We start from the raw sequence: 19661 nt of genomic DNA on the forward strand, positions 1-19661 counted from the left end.
AGTCGACCCCCCTCTATCATTACTTTTTTTTCTATTAAATTTGTAATTTTCTTTACAATTCTTTCATTGTAATGTCCATTTAATTTTTATAGGACAATTATTTATTGAAATTTTTTATGTTTTTAAAATAAATATAAATTTATTGTTATTTTTTAAAGATTATTTAGAAATAAAACAAAAAGATAATTCTGTAAATTTTGAAGATAAAATACCAGCTGAAAATAAAATCAACAAACAACAAAATTTAGTCTATTATTTCAGAGTAAGAATATTTATTATAATTAAATAAATAGAAGATAATCTATATTATTGATTTGTATTTAATTTTCTTTAATTAGAATATGCTTCAGTTTTCTCAAGAAATTGAAAAAGCTTTGCCAATAATTTGCCAACTCCTTCATTCTACATATACTTCCAGTGATATATTGGAATCTATTAGATTTTTTGTAACTGCTTATCAGTTTGGCGTTAAAGATGCTGTTTTTGGAATTAAAAGTATGCTATCTCATATATGGTCAAAGGAAGATGTAATAAAAGATGCTGTAGTATCAGCATATAAAGAATTGTATTTGGCTAACACAAGTTCTAACAGAAAGTAATTATTATTTTTCTGAATTATGTTTCAGAATATAAATTTTTATAATTTTAATTCATTTAGTTTCTTAATAATTTTCTTCTATTATTAATTACTGCAAATTTTTTGCAGAGAGTGTGTCTTGAGCATTGTGAAGAATATTATATTGCTCGTACAAGGATCAACATTTGCAGAAGAAATATGTCTTGAAAAATTGGTATACATTTTTTATAATATAAAATATATGAAATTCAAGGAATTAAAGATGTTTTACTCAATACAACTGTACTTAAATAATAATATTTACATTAAGCTATTGGTTGTTGTAGATTTAAATTGTTTTGATTAAAGGTGAACATTATATAATTTTCTCAGTTCTATGCATCATCATCAGTTTTGTTTTTTACTTCTAAAATTTAATGTAATTAATATAATATTTTTTAGATAGGAGAATTTATGAAATCTGAAGATTTTAATAATAATATAATTGAAATGTTATGGGATATTTATTCAATGAAAATACCAAATTCCACATTAGAAGAAAGTCATTCTGCATTAAAGTTATTAAGAATGGCAGCAACGTAAGTAAACAAATTTAAAACAATTTAAATACACAATTAAAAATATAATTTAATTTATTTAATTTTTTATTTTAGATTTCAAACTGATATCATTGAGAAAAATATTGAACTTCTGTTGTCAATAGCATTTAATGCAGAAAATATGCCAGATTTTGTTTTTATTTGTGATGTTTGCAAAATGTTGTTGCAGTTAGCTAATTCAAACAAGGTTAATATTTATTATTTATATATTAAAATTTATCATAATCAGTAGAATATTGTTTTTATTCTAAAATTTATGATGATAGGATAATTCAAATAAGAGTTACCATTTTCCAAATGATGATGTTATGTTCAAAAAACTAACTGATGTTCTTGTTAAAGGTAAGAAAATATTAAAAAGTGATGAATTATGGATAATTCTTTTACACATTTACAAATAAAATTCATCTAGAATCTAATAAAAGTTTTAACATTTTAGGTGTAATTAAATTAAACGATCACTTTTGGATTCCTATGGCTGAACAAGCAATAAATGTAATTTATGAATTAGCACATAGGCCAGATAAATTATGTGCAAAAATTATGGAAGAATTTTCTTATCTTATTAGTGATTCTCAATCACCTTTTTCAGGTAATTTTAAAATTTTTAAAGTATACAAATTCTTATTTATTTCAGTTTTTAATTTTTATTTTATCTTAGAAGATACTTCAAGATTTCCACTTAGAATTTTGCAACGAATTGTCAGCTTTTCTGGTCATGTTGCACTTCAACATCTTCTCTACATTGAAACGTATGTAATACCAGAATTAAAGAAACAAATCCAACAGAATAATACTCAAAAAGGAAAAAGAAAATCGGATATTTCAAATATTAGTTTAAGAAAAAGATCATCAATATATAAAGATGTAAATATGTTTTAATTTTAATATGAATTTTTCTACTACTAAATTCTGAATAGAAAATGTTATGATTATAAATTGAATATTAAATTGATTAAATTAATAAATATAAGGATGATTTAACAAGTGAGATAAATTTTTGAAAATAGTAGCACAAATTTTTTTATTCTACAGTATTATAATTTCATTTTATTTTTATGTAAGTTTTCCATCATATAAGTTATGATATGTCTTGTTTATAAACATTTTTGGCTAACTCATAAAAGAAACTTTTTCACCATTGTCACTTTTATTAGTATCTAAAAAATAAAAAGTCTGAAGGAGCAAAATTAAGAATGCAGGGAATATTTTAAGATTATGGAACCCAATATTATTTGTAATAGTGCTAATGGTTTCATTACTGTATGAATTCTTGCATTATCATGGAGAAGCAAAATATTATTTTAGTTTCCCTCTTCTTTGGTTTTCAGGATTTATTGTATTTTTTATATTTCAATTTTACTTTTTATTCTTTATATTGAATGTAAACATCCATAACAATAGAACCAGAAACATTCCAAAATAGTCAAAAGAACTTTGCCGAATGGTTTCTTCAATTAAACATTAAAACTTATTTTGGTAACTGTTTAATGCAGAATGCAAAGAACCTAATAAATTTATAGCACTTATTTTATACTCTTAAACTCTTAACTATTTACCAATTTTACAACATTTATGAATATTTACTTAATTCTGTATTAAATAAAATAAATATACATGTATGAAAAGAACAATATTATAATATTCAATCAATTTAATGCAATATGCTATAAATATAGTATTAACTGAATTTTTACAGCAAATATTATAGTATTTGCTTGAAATATTAAATTATATTATAAAGTACGGTCCCAGAAAGTTGACTCTCAATAACTCAACATACTGTAAAACTCATCATGTCACTCAAAAAAAAAAACAAATGTAATCTAATTTATACCTCTATAACTTAACATTAGAATAAGATAAGTTATCATTCTTCACTGGTGACACTTGGTAATACCATCAGTTTCCCATGATAACAAAGAATATACAGTCGACCCCCCTATAAGATCATTGATTTTTCCGTTTTATCTGAATTACATGTTGTTTGAGTCACTTAGATTTTACAAATATGTGAGCCGTTCACAGCCCGGCACACGTATTTGTAAAATCTAAGTGACTCGTACAACATGTAATTCAGATAAAACGGAAAAATCAATGATCTTATAGGGGGGTCGACTGTAGACCTTTTACAAAAGTGTCACCGCAAAACCATGGTGTGAATGTCACTAACTGGAAAGTAGCCAGTGAAAATCCAATAATTTTTTTATAATTAAAATTTGACTAAAAATAGAAATAGTCATTATTGGTATGTAGTTAATACATATATGAATTTTCTCATATAATACCTTATAATATACATTGTCTGTAGGTAAATTTTTATATCTTTTGTACTGTATATTTTATTTCTCTTTGACTATATTAAAATATTAATTCCTTTTACTTCTATGTCCTTACTCTTTTAAATTTGTGTATATGCTGTCTACTAGGACCTTGTTTATTAATAGGATTTATTATTCTGGTGTAGTTTCTGATTAGCAAATAGAGATCTTATTCAAAAGTCAAAGCAAGACGAAAATAAAGATATTTTGTTTTGACTTTTGATTAAGATCTTCTCTATTTGCTAATCAGAAACTACACCAGTATAATAAGTTCTATTAATAAACAAGGTCCTAGTAGACAGCATATACACAGAAATTTGTGTTAAAATATTTTTTATAGATTAATATGTAGTAATGTATTATTTTACTCCCCCGAGCCTGCAAAACTCAACATTTTTGGTAACTAGTTACTTTCTCAGTCCATATTAAGTCGAGTTTGTGGGATTCTACTGTATTTCAAATTTTTAAAGATATTCTACTATACTTACTTGAAATATTACATAACTACATATTGTATCTTCTTTGATTTTTTAATTTGAAAAAAAATATTTTATTGTATAAAAAATTTTCTGTAATTATGAGATCAAGAAAGATAGTTACTTAAATAATATTTTGTTACATGTAAATATATATATACAAGTAACCCCCGTATAACACGATAGTTACGTTCCAAAAAATTGCCGTGTTATGCGAATCAAAGAACTAGTACGAAAAGGAGGGTTAGGTTCCAAAAATAAAAAAAAAACATGCTACTATATTTTCATAATTAAGTTAAATATCTTTATTAAAATTTTCTTAAGTGATACATATTAATATAAATTAAACAATGTTTTCTTTGTTATCACTAAAAGCACTATTAACCGAGAGCGTTTTATTTTTGGCAAGTTATCGTTATCCTCTGAGCATTTTTCTGCATTATTTTCAGATTCATGCTTTACCTTTTGCAAAAAGTATGTAATTTTAAATTGCTTCCTTCTAGTTAAAAGATCTTTATAAATTTCCTTATATGGTGCTAAGCACTTATGGAATAAGGGAAAAACATCTGGCAACACCAAAAGCAGAAGCGTCAAGTTATGGCATAATTGAAACAATTTTCGCGAAGGACCTTGTGTATGGAGACGAGAAAAGAAAATTTACACACTGAAGTACTAATAGTTCATGAAAGTAATAATTTTTGTGAACTATTATTACTTAAGTATGTAAAAATTTATTACATTTCATGTTGTACGAGGGTTTTACCCATTTCTCAAACCGTGTCAGAGTGAATCCGTGCTATAGAAGTGCCGTGTTATACGGGGGTTACCTGTATATCATTCATGTTCTTTAAAACCATAGTTGTGTTCTTTGATGAGTTATTTTTTTCTAAATTGTTATAATTTATTTTCAGGATAATATGAATAGTTCAATTCCGGATGAAGATGTGGGAATGATAGAATTGGTTGATGAAACAGAAATAGAATATTTTAGAAAAACATTTGAAGCAAATATTTTTAGTGGTAAATATTCTTTAAATAAATTATAACAATCTGATAGTTATTTATTTTAGTGTTTACAAAAATAAATGAAATTAATTTTAAATTTTTAATTTATTATTATAAATCTTAATTTTATTATTGTTAGTCTTTGTATTATATGTCTTATTATTATTTTTGAATGTTTATGTTTATTATTAAGTTATTTCAATTTTAATTTGACAAAAGCCACAAAGAAAATATTGAAAGAAATTCATTCATATTTATAAAATTATTTTTGTTATTTTAGAGGAAAATTTGTTTGGAATAATATACCCTTTAGTAATTGAAATATGCAAAACTCCAAATAAGTATTTAGATAATCATCTTCAAGCAACTTGTGCAATAACTCTTGGAAAATTTATGATGATAAGGTAAAGAAGATTTATTTCTATAAATTATTGTTTAAGATGACATAATAAAAATTTTTATTATAGTCCTTCATTCTGTGATTCTAATTTGCAATTACTGGTAACTTTAATGGAAAAATCAACAAACCCAGTTGTTCGTGGAAATACAGTTATTGCTTTTGGAGATCTTGCTGTTCGTTTTCCTAATATAATAGAACCTTGGACAACTCATATTTATAATAGGTATATCAAAATTTTAAATATTTAAAAATTATTTAAAAAATTAAAAATTAAATTTTTATTTTATAGATTGCATGATTCATCCACAGATGTCAAAAAGAAAGCGCTTATTATATTAAGTCATTTAATATTGCATGATATTATTAAAGTAAAGCAACAAATTAGTGATGTTGCTTTGTGTCTAGTAGATAAAGAAGATTGCATTGTACAATTAACAAAAGTATTTTTTCAAGAATTATCCAAAAAAGTAAGTGCATAATTAAGTTTGAATTCTATCTGATTTTTCTTGAATCATGATAATTTTTTAATTTTTTTTTTTTCAAAAGGGAAATGCAATTTATAATATACTTTCTGATATTATCAGTCACTTATCTGATCCAGAAGTTGGAACCACACAAGAATTTTTTCAAGAAGTTATGAAGTATGATAGTTAATATTATTAAATGTTTTCTTCAAAAAATTAAAATATATTATAATTTTCAGATATCTTTTTCAATTCATTGAAAAGGAAAAACATGTAGAGGCTCTTGTTGAAAAGTTATGCTATAGATTTAGAGCTACAAGGTAATTAACTCTAATTAAGTTATTATGTATTATTTGAAATATTAATAGCTTATTTTTATTTCAGTTTTATATAAATTTTGCACTTAAAATCTTGTTTTTATTAAAAGAAATATTAAGTTATAAAAATTAAAACAAAATTACATAATGTTAAATCTTTTCAAGTAATATTACCATAGAATTAGTAGCAGATGGTGCATTTGAGAACAAAATTTATTAAATGAATTAATAAAACAAATAAAAATAAATATTACTTAATTGTTTTTTAAATACAAAGCAAAGAATAAAATCTCACATTATCTATAATATGTTAAATTTCACAACTGTTATTAAATCACACATCTATGTTAAAATGCAGAAATCCATGGTGTACAACTAATAAATGCAATTTTCATTTTATTATACAGCATGTATATATTTTATTTAAGGTTTTCATGTTTTAATTTATTATCAGGACATTTAATTGTGTTATTTTTACCTTAAATTACGTGTATTTGCTGTTTTAAGTTTTTTAAGATGGATAGTGTTTGGGGTCTGGGAATGAATTAATTCAGTTTCCATTATTTCTAATGGGAAAAATTCATTTGAAGTTTGAACAACGTTCTGGAATGAATTAAATTCAAAGTATGAGGCACCACTGTACTCTGTATTTCAATATTCTATTATACTGGATGAAATTTTGAATTATTGTATATTGCAAGGGTGTAGTATATGTGAATTTTTTATTTTATTTTATTGATTTATTTATTACTGTTTACTTTTATAATCTGTATTAAACTTTTAGTAGTATTCAGTATGATACTGTAATTACAGTTCTGTATGTCAATTTTTTCATAATCCTTCTTATTTAGTTGAACACCTTATGTGGCCAGAAATCATATACACCAAAGGTAGCCAAATAAGTGTGTTTTTACTGTACTAATATTAATAAAAAAACTTTCAATGCAAAAGATGTAGCTTAAAATGATTTCTTCTCAACATAATAGTAAAAAATAAAGCTAACAACATGCAAATTAAAACATTATTGTTATAATGGTAGCTGAAAGATACAAAAATGACTCACTGTATTCTCAAGCATATTTGCTTAGGCTACTCACGATTGTCTGCATGTTAAATGTTTAAGGTACAAAAATAGGAGTTATCAAATATAAATTACATTTGATGATTCTTACTTTGTTTATTATATAAAATTTCTTTGCTGAATTTTAAAGATTTTTAGGATTTTTATTTTATTTAAGCAACAGATCTACTATAAGTATAAATTACAATACTATAATAATAAAATATTTAATAAATATTATGAATAAATAAATCATTAAAATGGCTAAGAATATGTAATTTCATATTTTGATTGCTGATTTAAACTTATCCTGCTAATTTGAACACAATTTAATGATTTATTTTAAAATTATTTAAATTAAATTATAAATTAGTTCTAATTACAATATTACAGTATTGTATTGTTACTGAAAGTAATAATACAATAAACTGTAAAGAGAATGATATTAAAATAAAAATTATCAAATAAATGACATAATTGTCACTAAGTTAAAATGATTTAGTTAGAGTCATTTTTAATATATAGTAACTTATTATACATGTGCTATCTTAATAAATTCCAAGTGCATTTGAATATAAATATCTTAGTGATATACTAATGTGCATTTTAGCCTACAATAATGTGACGTGTTAAAACGGTACAGTTAAATTGGGAATCATTAAAAAGAGTTGCTTAAAATTACTTTATAAAATATATCGGTCTTAAAAAAAATTTTTTAAATAATAAAGTTTGAGCAAAGACTAAAAAAAAAAAAAAAAGCTAACAGATACTTGAACAAAACCACATATTTTAAACTTTGACAAAAACTTTTGTTTGAAATTGTATTGAGAGATAAAATGAAATGAGATTAATAAATTTAATTAACATTAATTATCACTTCTTGTAATTAAACTAAATTTTATAATAATTATATAAAAAAAATTATCAAAGATATAACAACACAGTTTCATGCCTTGTGTTCTTGTTATACATAGATTTTTTTTACAACATGACCAATGACTAGCATATTAAAGAGCTAATTATTCAATCAAGAAATGAAACTGATTAAAGTGTCCACTTAAATTAGGTTGTTGATTGCAGCAAACATGAAAACACTGGATATTATATCACCATGACATGCAGAGGATACCACACAGTGATTTGATTGGTTCAACATGATGTTAAATTTACAGTATAATGAATCACAATTCCTTCAGCACATTTTATGAACTGATAAGGTACTATTTTATGAGAATAGATTGTATAGTTGTCAAAATGTATACCACTGGATAGAGCTTGCTCCACAATGCATATGACATACACTAACAAAGGAACTGTCAGAGTGTCTTTTAATAAATATTAATAAAATTTAGTTAATAATTACATTAAAAGTATACAAAATCTATATTAAATTTGTAATATTCACTAAAAGTGTTAATCTGAGTTAAAAGCAATCAAATGTTGTACTATTTTATATTGGTTTAACACAAATATGCAAATTTTTAGAAGTGAAAGGGTTGCGGAGGAAGACGACAATATTACATTTACAGAGTAGAATAAGGAATAAACTCAAATAAATGTTATATGAAAGATTAGATTGCTGCAGTTGGTAACATGGTGTTTGACCACTGTCCCCAACCTACGTGATGTCAGACTGTGGCTAACTCCACTTTTTAGGTGGACATGCTTCTGTCTAGTTGCTCACCTCATTGCATGCTCTAACCACTGTTTCCACAGTTGATGTAATTGTAACTCTTATATATAGTTCTGTAAAATAAACTTGTGACAATGACCATTGAACTCCATCATCTGTCCTGGAATCATTCATTCGACACGACAACACTATTCGTAGATGTAATCAGATTGATCAACATTGTTAGTTTGGCTGCTTGACCGACATGGAGAGATTGGGTTTTGAAATGGTTAGCATCTCTGGGATCACCTAGTCCAGATAGCTATCTGGNTCTTGGAAAATTTATGATGATAAGGTAAAGAAGATTTATTTCTATAAATTATTGTTTAAGATGACATAATAAAAATTTTTATTATAGTCCTTCATTCTGTGATTCTAATTTGCAATTACTGGTAACTTTAATGGAAAAATCAACAAACCCAGTTGTTCGTGGAAATACAGTTATTGCTTTTGGAGATCTTGCTGTTCGTTTTCCTAATATAATAGAACCTTGGACAACTCATATTTATAATAGGTATATCAAAATTTTAAATATTTAAAAATTATTTAAAAAATTAAAAATTAAATTTTTATTTTATAGATTGCATGATTCATCCACAGATGTCAAAAAGAAAGCGCTTATTATATTAAGTCATTTAATATTGCATGATATTATTAAAGTAAAGCAACAAATTAGTGATGTTGCTTTGTGTCTAGTAGATAAAGAAGATTGCATTGTACAATTAACAAAAGTATTTTTTCAAGAATTATCCAAAAAAGTAAGTGCATAATTAAGTTTGAATTCTATCTGATTTTTCTTGAATCATGATAATTTTTTAATTTTTTTTTTTTCAAAAGGGAAATGCAATTTATAATATACTTTCTGATATTATCAGTCACTTATCTGATCCAGAAGTTGGAACCACACAAGAATTTTTTCAAGAAGTTATGAAGTATGATAGTTAATATTATTAAATGTTTTCTTCAAAAAATTAAAATATATTATAATTTTCAGATATCTTTTTCAATTCATTGAAAAGGAAAAACATGTAGAGGCTCTTGTTGAAAAGTTATGCTATAGATTTAGAGCTACAAGGTAATTAACTCTAATTAAGTTATTATGTATTATTTGAAATATTAATAGCTTATTTTTATTTCAGTTTTATATAAATTTTGCACTTAAAATCTTGTTTTTATTAAAAGAAATATTAAGTTATAAAAATTAAAACAAAATTACATAATGTTAAATCTTTTCAAGTAATATTACCATAGAATTAGTAGCAGATGGTGCATTTGAGAACAAAATTTATTAAATGAATTAATAAAACAAATAAAAATAAATATTACTTAATTGTTTTTTAAATACAAAGCAAAGAATAAAATCTCACATTATCTATAATATGTTAAATTTCACAACTGTTATTAAATCACACATCTATGTTAAAATGCAGAAATCCATGGTGTACAACTAATAAATGCAATTTTCATTTTATTATACAGCATGTATATATTTTATTTAAGGTTTTCACGTTTTAATTTATTATCAGGACATTTAATTGTGTTATTTTTACCTTAAATTACGTGTATTTGCTGTTTTAAGTTTTTTAAGATGGATAGTGTTTGGGGTCTGGGAATGAATTAATTCAGTTTCCATTATTTCTAATGGGAAAAATTCATTTGAAGTTTGAACAACGTTCTGGAATGAATTAAATTCAAAGTATGAGGCACCACTGTACTCTGTATTTCAATATTCTATTATACTGGATGAAATTTTGAATTATTGTATATTGCAAGGGTGTAGTATATGTGAATTTTTTATTTTATTTTATTGATTTATTTATTACTGTTTACTTTTATAATCTGTATTAAACTTTTAGTAGTATTCAGTACGATACTGTAATTACAGTTCTGTATGTCAATTTTTTCATAATCCTTCTTATTTAGTTGAACACCTTATGTGGCCAGAAATCATATACACCAAAGGTAGCCAAATAAGTGTGTTTTTACTGTACTAATATTAATAAAAAAACTTTCAATGCAAAAGATGTAGCTTAAAATGATTTCTTCTCAACATAATAGTAAAAAATAAAGCTAACAACATGCAAATTAAAACATTATTGTTATAATGGTAGCTGAAAGATACAAAAATGACTCACTGTATTCTCAAGCATATTTGCTTAGGCCACTCACAATTGTCTGCATGTTAAATGTTTAAGGTACAAAAATAGGAGTTATCAAATATAAATTACATTTGATGATTCTTACTTTGTTTATTATATAAAATTTCTTTGCTGAATTTTAAAGATTTTTAGGATTTTTATTTTATTTAAGCAACAGATCTACTATAAGTATAAATTACAATACTATAATAATAAAATATTTAATAAATATTATGAATAAATAAATCATTAAAATGGCTAAGAATATGTAATTTCATATTTTGATTGCTGATTTAAACTTATCCTGCTAATTTGAACACAATTTAATGATTTATTTTAAAATTATTTAAATTAAATTATAAATTAGTTCTAATTACAATATTACAGTATTGTATTGTTACTGAAAGTAATAATACAATAAACTGTAAAGAGAATGATATTAAAATAAAAATTATCAAATAAATGATATAATTGTCACTAAGTTAAAATGATTTAGTTAGAGTCATTTTTAATATATAGTAACTTATTATACATGTGCTATCTTAATAAATTCCAAGTGCATTTGAATATAAATATCTTAGTGATATACTAATGTGCATTTCAGCCTACAATAATGTGACGTGTTAAAACGGTACAGTTAAATTGGGAATCATTAAAAAGAGTTGCTTAAAATTACTTTATAAAATATATTGGCCTTAAAAAAAATTTTTTAAATAATAAAGTTTGAGCAAAGACTAAAAAAAAAAAAAAAGCTAACAGATACTTGAACAAAACCACATATTTTAAACTTTGACAAAAACTTTTGTTTGAAATTGTATTGAGAGATAAAATGAAATGAGATTAATAAATTTAATTAACATTAATTATCACTTCTTGTAATTAAACTAAATTTTATAATAATTATATAAAAAAAATTATCAAAGATATAACAACACAGTTTCATGCCTTGTGTTCTTGTTATACATAGATTTTTTTTACAACATGACCAATGACTAGCATATTAAAGAGCTAATTATTCAATCAAGAAATGAAACTGATTAAAGTGTCCACTTAAATTAGGTTGTTGATTGCAGCAAACATGAAAACACTGGATATTATATCACCATGACATGCAGAGGATACCACACAGTGATTTGATTGGTTCAACATGATGTTAAATTTACAGTATAATGAATCACAATTCCTTCAGCACATTTTATGAACTGATAAGGTACTATTTTATGAGAATAGATTGTATAGTTGTCAAAATGTATACCACTGGATAGAGCTTGCTCCACAATGCATATGACATACACTAACAAAGGAACTGTCAGAGTGTCTTTTAATAAATATTAATAAAATTTAGTTAATAATTACATTAAAAGTATACAAAATCTATATTAAATTTGTAATATTCACTAAAAGTGTTAATCTGAGTTAAAAGCAATCAAATGTTGTACTATTTTATATTGGTTTAACACAAATATGCAAATTTTTAGAAGTGAAAGGGTTGCGGAGGAAGACGACAATATTACATTTACAGAGTAGAATAAGGAATAAACTCAAATAAATGTTATATGAAAGATTAGATTGCTGCAGTTGGTAACATGGTGTTTGACCACTGTCCCCAACCTACGTGATGTCAGACTGTGGCTAACTCCACTTTTTAGGTGGACATGCTTCTGTCTAGTTGCTCACCTCATTGCATGCTCTAACCACTGTTTCCACAGTTGATGTAATTGTAACTCTTATATATAGTTCTGTAAAATAAACTTGTGACAATGACCATTGAACTCCATCATCTGTCCTGGAATCATTCATTCGACACGACAACACTATTCGTAGATGTAATCAGATTGATCAACATTGTTAGTTTGGCTGCTTGACCGACATGGAGAGATTGGGTTTTGAAATGGTTAGCATCTCTGGGATCACCTAGTCCAGATAGCTATCTGGNCTTGCTCCACAATGCATATGACATACACTAACAAAGGAACTGTCAGAGTGTCTTTTAATAAATATTAATAAAATTTAGTTAATAATTACATTAAAAGTATACAAAATCTATATTAAATTTGTAATATTCACTAAAAGTGTTAATCTGAGTTAAAAGCAATCAAATGTTGTACTATTTTATATTGGTTTAACACAAATATGCAAATTTTTAGAAGTGAAAGGGTTGCGGAGGAAGACGACAATATTACATTTACAGAGTAGAATAAGGAATAAACTCAAATAAATGTTATATGAAAGATTAGATTGCTGCAGTTGGTAACATGGTGTTTGACCACTGTCCCCAACCTACGTGATGTCAGACTGTGGCTAACTCCACTTTTTAGGTGGACATGCTTCTGTCTAGTTGCTCACCTCATTGCATGCTCTAACCACTGTTTCCACAGTTGATGTAATTGTAACTCTTATATATAGTTCTGTAAAATAAACTTGTGACAATGACCATTGAACTCCATCATCTGTCCTGGAATCATTCATTCGACACGACAACACTATTCGTAGATGTAATCAGATTGATCAACATTGTTAGTTTGGCTGCTTGACCGACATGGAGAGATTGGGTTTTGAAATGGTTAGCATCTCTGGGATCACCTAGTCCAGATTACTATCTGGACTAGGTGATCCTAGAGTCTTGGAGGTCACGTCCAATGCACCACTAAGGTGTACCTCTTGAGAAGGAAATCAGTTGTCGATCAATCATATAGGTTTGGGACAGTGGTCAAACACCTTGTTGCCAACTTTCGCAATCTAATCTTTCATATAACATTTATTTGAGTTTATTCCTTATTCTACTCTGTAAATGTAATATTGTCGTCTTCCTCCGCAACCCTTTCACTTCTAAAAATTTGCATATTTGTGTTAAACAAATATAAAATAGTACAACATTTGATTTCTATTCACTCTGATTAACACTTTTAGTGAATATTACAATTTTAATGTAGATTTTGTATACTTTTAACATAATTATTAACTAAATTTTATTAATATTTATTAAAAGACACTCCGACAGTTCCCTTGTAAGTGTGTTTTACTCTAGTTATCTGGTATGGAATTGGGACAAGTAGCATTTTGGTCCCATATTCATTGATGGCACCTGAATAGTAACTGATATCTGAACATCTTAAACACAACAGTGGACAAATGACTTGATAGCATGTCATTGGTGCAATTACAGTAGCTTTTGTACTGCACAATGGCATACCAGCTCATTTCCAGACAGATATGCATAAATGACTAACAGAGTAGTTGGCAACTGCTAGATAGGACAACACGACCCTGTTCTAGGGCTACCAAATTTTCAAGACTTGATCTCACAGGAAAAAACCAGAGCAATCACCTAAAAGCATTGGTATATGATGTGTACCCGCTACCCAACTGTCTACATCTTTGTATTGCTATTGAAGGAGGTCGTTTTGAATATATTTACTAACAAAATAAAGGTCAGTTTTTTTGTATCAATTCCTGCAATGTTATCTTCATCTCTTACAGTCAGAAATTACTTGCATGTTATGTTAAATTGTTTTAAATTGATTCTTTTCTGTTAATTTAGTGCTGGAATAAGCAATCACTGCATGTATACACTTGTGTGCAATGCTAGAAAGATCTCTTTTGCACTTGGATAGATGATGTTTAAGTGGACACACTATATATGTTAGATGTAATAGAATCAGAACATTAATGTTTTCATGCCATTTTTCTATTGTAAATGCCTGAAGATGATAATTTTAATGTTATTGAAAGTACTTATGATGAATATATGATTTGTTTTAATAAGTTTATTTTTATTAGTTTAGAAACTGTTAACAATGAAAGACAGTTTTAGAATGGACTTTAAACAGAATCTGAGGAAAGGATTTTGAGAAAAGAAAATTTCTCTGCTATCTAAAGTAAAATATATTATTATTTTATATTAGATGATGCAGAAATTTGAATCTCTTATTGAGAAATTGATTAAGAGTTTTAAAGTTAGAAAATACTTTAATAACTGTTATATCTGTTACTGTATGGAATTTGAATATTTGAAATTACTGTATATGTTTTACCTAAATATTCATAATATATAAATTTATTAATAGTCTTGTGTAATATAAATATTTATAATTAGATTATAATTAAAAATTTTTTTAGAAATGAAGTACAATGGAGAAACTTGGCATTTTGTTTAAGTCTCCTAACATATAATGAACGGAGTTTATTAAAACTTCAAGAAAATCTTGGTTGTTTGGGTGAAAAACTTGCCGATGACATTGTTTATGAACATATGACATCAATTTATAATGGAGCAAGAAAGATACCTAATTTAAAAGGAAAAGCAAAAGTAAGTATTTTTATCTCATTTAATACATGGAAATTAAAATTATTAACTTCTATAATGAATATACTAGACTATAATTGAAGAATTAGAACAACAAATTGAGATTATGCATAAGAATGATGGACAAGAAGCAGCTATGTACAATGAAGAATCTGTTGCTAAATCTCTTAGTTTTAAGACTCCAGCAAAGACGCCTGGTTCAAGTAAGATCTTATTTATTCATACATTATTAATTTTATTAGAAATATTTAGAAATAGTTATCAATTTATAACATTGACGACATTTACAGTTCACTCTAAAAAGTTATTTACAGTAATGGAAAATATTCAACTTTTTCAGAATGTCTATTAGTCAAATGCATTACTGTCTGTTTTTCTGGAAATATTAATTTAAATTCCTAATTTAATAATAAATTATGTTTTGTTTGCAACTTAAATTATTATTTCACACTTTAATTTATGAAATTATGAATCAAAGTTAGGAAAAAGTTAATATGGATGAAAATAATGACAATGTGAGATATGATGCATTGTCTTTCATAAAGCCCCAAGTCTGTAGCAGCATCTTATATACTAGCATGTGGATATGCACAAATAAAAGCTAAAATACTTTCATTATACAGAACTTGTTCTGGTCCTGCTCACCCTAAATGTTGCCACATTTTCTTAGTTGTTGAATGATCTGCAATATTGTTGTAAGCACTTGACATTTATACTTTCTAAGCTCTGTTATATATAATACAGGGAAAGTATGGCAATCAATCAAAAAATGACCTGACAAGATTTTTACATTTTTGGATTTGGGACCTTGAGAAATGCAAAAAAAAATTTTGGGGGAATTTTTTCTGTATGTATGGATGTTAGTCTGTGTATGTGGTATGATTTTTTCACCTTCTTTGAAGCTTAATAACTTCTGTGCTTTTTTTTGAAAATTTCTGAAATTTTGCAGAGCGGTTTGTTTATTAGGGGGATTGATACTAGAAAATTTTGGTGNTGATGTGAAATATATTTGAATGATAACTATAGAATTTTAAGCAATTATTTATTGATATTAAACTTTCTTTTCTGATACTTGGACAATTCTGCATATCAGTTAATTTCATTTAACAATTTTTGTTATTCTCTGAATTTATGTGAAACCAACGAGCTAGAATAAACTGCATAGATACATCAATTTTCTTCCAACATGGCTGTAGCAATACCACGTTGAAAGAAAATTGAATACACACCCACCATTTTTCTTTTATTCAAGTGTTATACTGTTTGTGTTGTGTAAAAGTGTACAAAGGAAGAATTTTAACTAAAATGGTGCAAATCAAAATGGCCCTACTTACATTTTTTTAATTTTAAAAGTAAATAATTAGACATTTCTTTCTTTAACCCTTTATTTAAATGTGTCTAAACAATACAAAATGTTTTGAGGCAATAGGTTAAATGCATTTCTAAACATTCTTAATTTCACTTTCCTGGCTGTTACGTATACATTATGAGAGAAAGAATGGAATAATATCAAATTTGACTCTAAGAGTTTTTTGCAAATCTCCAGTTTTGAAACCTCCTGAACCCAACAAAGTTGAAAAAGGAAAAATATTCCGTGCTTGTGTGTGTTGGCATGTATAAGAAATTAAATTTGGCATGATAGCTTTCGTATAAGAAGCATTGATACTATTAAATTTTAGTGGTTAAAGGTTAAACAGATAGGGAGATAGAGGGATATCATGTGTCATATCTCAAGAGAGGTCGAAGTTAATAAAGATGTTATTTGTTATTAACATTTATAATTTTTTTTTTATAAAACTCATCACTATCCTCAAAATTAAGCTCTTTTCCATTTTATAATAATTAAAAATATGATATTTTAAAACAGATGTTGCCACCAAAATTTTAAATGTTGCCAGGAAAGTTAAGCAACTTGTTGCTGGATTTTTTTTCTTAGAGCTTCTTTCTGGTGTTTTAGTAAAAGATTTTGTGTTCACAGCATTACTAGTTTTATATTGTTTAAGCAAATTTGCAAATAATGAATTTCTTGCAAAACTCTGCAAATTTTAATTTTTTTTCCAGTTTAAATAATATGATTAACTATTTTGCTTGAAATGCTAAATGACAATAAAAACTGTTGCATATTTAGTATTCTGCAATTAACTTCCACCCTTATTGGTTAGTGTCCAATTTCTGAAACTAATCTCCAATATGTGATATCAAACAACAATAGCAAGGTTGCAGCCAGTTTTCATCTCTAAAACGTGAATGCCAATTGCCGCTTACAAGATAGCAGTGCTCGACATTCACATTCACATTCACATTTTAGAGATGAAAACTTCAGCTGCAACCTTACCTTGCTATTAAGTAAAATTTATTTTTCTGAAGGGTTACATGTTTACATGTTTTAAAAACTAAAGCATTTTCTGCAAAAAACACTATTTTAAAACAAAATAAAGCATGCTTTAGAGTCAACATTTTTTACACAGTTTGAGGCCTTGAGTGTTCAAGACCATGCAGAGAAGTCTTTCATAGTTTCATCACTTATTTTTTTGACAGTGTCCTTTTTAAGTATTTTAACAGCAAAAACCTTTTGTACTGATCTTGAAACACTTGACATAATTACAAAGTTGTAATTTAAACTATTTTTTATTGTATCCAAGACAGGATTTGCTTTTAGGGTGCATAGCATTCAAACCAACAAGTAGCCCACTATCAATTAAATGCAATTGCCTGCTTGCTAAAGGAAACTGTTATTATGTAGCAAAAGTGGGAAATAGCTTGTTGCAATGTTTGTGTCTATATCCTGTATATGGGTACTCCATATACAAGGTTGTAAACTCTTCTGTGTGAATTGGTGATCAAATGACCAGAAAATTTCAGACTTAAAATTCTAGTTTATTGCAAATGTTATAAATACTATCATTAAAGGGTTTTGTGCAGTTTGATGTTAGTGATTCTCATGGCTTATCTGTGAAATTAAAGCAGAAATATTTATACAATGTGCATTTCTTGGACAATATTTTAACCTAGAACGATGAATGAAAAGTTGGTGAAGAATTCATTTTATCTATCTTGTCCATTAGAGGATCGTACTGTTTACAAGTTTTCTGCATTTAAAGCTATTAAAGCTCATAGTTGGAGACAATATACATATTGTACCAATATAAAAGATGCAGTTCTAGAATATCTCTAGCACTGCATCTTTTATACTCCAATGCAAAACATTTAACATTTCTATGGCTTTCTTTTATGCTCTTCTGGGTGATAATTTCTATTTACTTGTGATAACAGTCTCCAGCAAATAATGATGATACCTGTTTAAATTCCTTGAGTAGTTACACACAACAGCATGCTTACTAAGAAATTGTTCATTTGGAATAAGAGTGTTGTAACTCAGAAATCAAAATAGCTGTATTTTTATGGAAAAAAATGTCATAAGTTGAACTTATTTGGCCAATAGATAATACAACTTGTAACATTTTTCTTTCATAAAAATACAGCTACTTTGGAACTGTTTTACAATTAAAAAAAATAGTGGATTTTTATTTTTAGTTGTGACATTCCTGTTCCAAATGAACAATATATTGGCACATTGTTTATATGGAAAATAGTGGAATTTCATTGAAATTTCATTGAAATGAAAGACACATTCACAATCTACAAATTACACAATAATAAGGATAACAGGAGTAGGAATAATATATTGTTCCTATTAAAGTGATTATATGCCAAGTCTAAGTGGAGACATTGACCTTATTTCACCATTAAGAGTTAGAATAAAGGAGCATTAGTATAGAACCAATGGTGAGCATCTACAGCATGTCCATCTTGACCTTTACTTTGCAGCCTTTGTGTATTGAGATAAGGCAAATATCAGATTAGTAAGATCTGGATTGTGAATTGAGCATAGTCTGTGTAAAATAATTATTTAATGAATAAAATACAAATTGAATATACAGTACAGCCTCAATTATTTGACCCCCGATTAACCGCCACCTCGGTTAACCGACCGTCCTAGTCGGCAAATTTCAAATGTCCACTAGTGATGTGGCGCTGCAATATTTGGCTATGTCTTGGCTACTTTAATATTATTTTTATGTGTTTTAGCTGGCAACACTCATTCGACCATGAAAGGGAGCCAGTATTTAAATGAGGCTTAATTTTCTAATTTTTAACGATACAATAGCAACGATTATTATTTTAAAAAATTTTTGTTAGACTTAACATCGATGAAAATTCAACGCGAAGTAGGTTAATAGCAATATACTAATTACATGGGATATAATAATATACTACACTAATAATGGATTTTTTGATTTTTTCATACTTTTCGGTTATCCGACT

General features: G+C 26.5%; 1 protein-coding gene across 3 annotated transcripts in view; it reads left to right on the forward strand.

Moving 5' to 3' along the window:
• The first annotated feature begins 233 nt into the window (after positions 1 to 233).
• LOC111614968 (condensin complex subunit 1-like) overlaps positions 234 to 19661 on the forward strand; it is a 26256-nt gene continuing 6828 nt past the window's right edge. The window contains exons 1-19 of one of the 3 annotated variants that reach the window (XM_023356337.1): positions 234 to 262; positions 339 to 595; positions 707 to 791; positions 1019 to 1155; positions 1231 to 1363; positions 1443 to 1518; positions 1616 to 1768; positions 1838 to 2043; positions 4885 to 4993; positions 5259 to 5382; positions 5446 to 5601; positions 5668 to 5845; positions 5925 to 6019; positions 9250 to 9405; positions 9472 to 9649; positions 9729 to 9823; positions 9886 to 9966; positions 15149 to 15338; positions 15406 to 15538. In XM_023356337.1, coding sequence (XP_023212105.1) covers positions 342 to 595; positions 707 to 791; positions 1019 to 1155; positions 1231 to 1363; positions 1443 to 1518; positions 1616 to 1768; positions 1838 to 2043; positions 4885 to 4993; positions 5259 to 5382; positions 5446 to 5601; positions 5668 to 5845; positions 5925 to 6019; positions 9250 to 9405; positions 9472 to 9649; positions 9729 to 9823; positions 9886 to 9966; positions 15149 to 15338; positions 15406 to 15538 — 2539 coding nt within the window. In that variant the 5' untranslated portion in view covers positions 234 to 262; positions 339 to 341. The remainder of the gene's footprint in view (positions 263 to 338; positions 596 to 706; positions 792 to 1018; positions 1156 to 1230; positions 1364 to 1442; positions 1519 to 1615; positions 1769 to 1837; positions 2044 to 4884; positions 4994 to 5258; positions 5383 to 5445; positions 5602 to 5667; positions 5846 to 5924; positions 6020 to 9249; positions 9406 to 9471; positions 9650 to 9728; positions 9824 to 9885; positions 9967 to 15148; positions 15339 to 15405; positions 15539 to 19661) is intronic. The other 2 variants (XM_023356338.1, XM_023356339.1) reach the window with 2 other exon arrangements.

Source organism: Centruroides sculpturatus, unplaced genomic scaffold (assembly GCF_000671375.1).
Source record: "Centruroides sculpturatus isolate CEXI.00-Female unplaced genomic scaffold, Cexi_2.0 scaffold2131, whole genome shotgun sequence".
NCBI classification, from domain to species: domain Eukaryota; kingdom Metazoa; phylum Arthropoda; class Arachnida; order Scorpiones; family Buthidae; genus Centruroides; species Centruroides sculpturatus.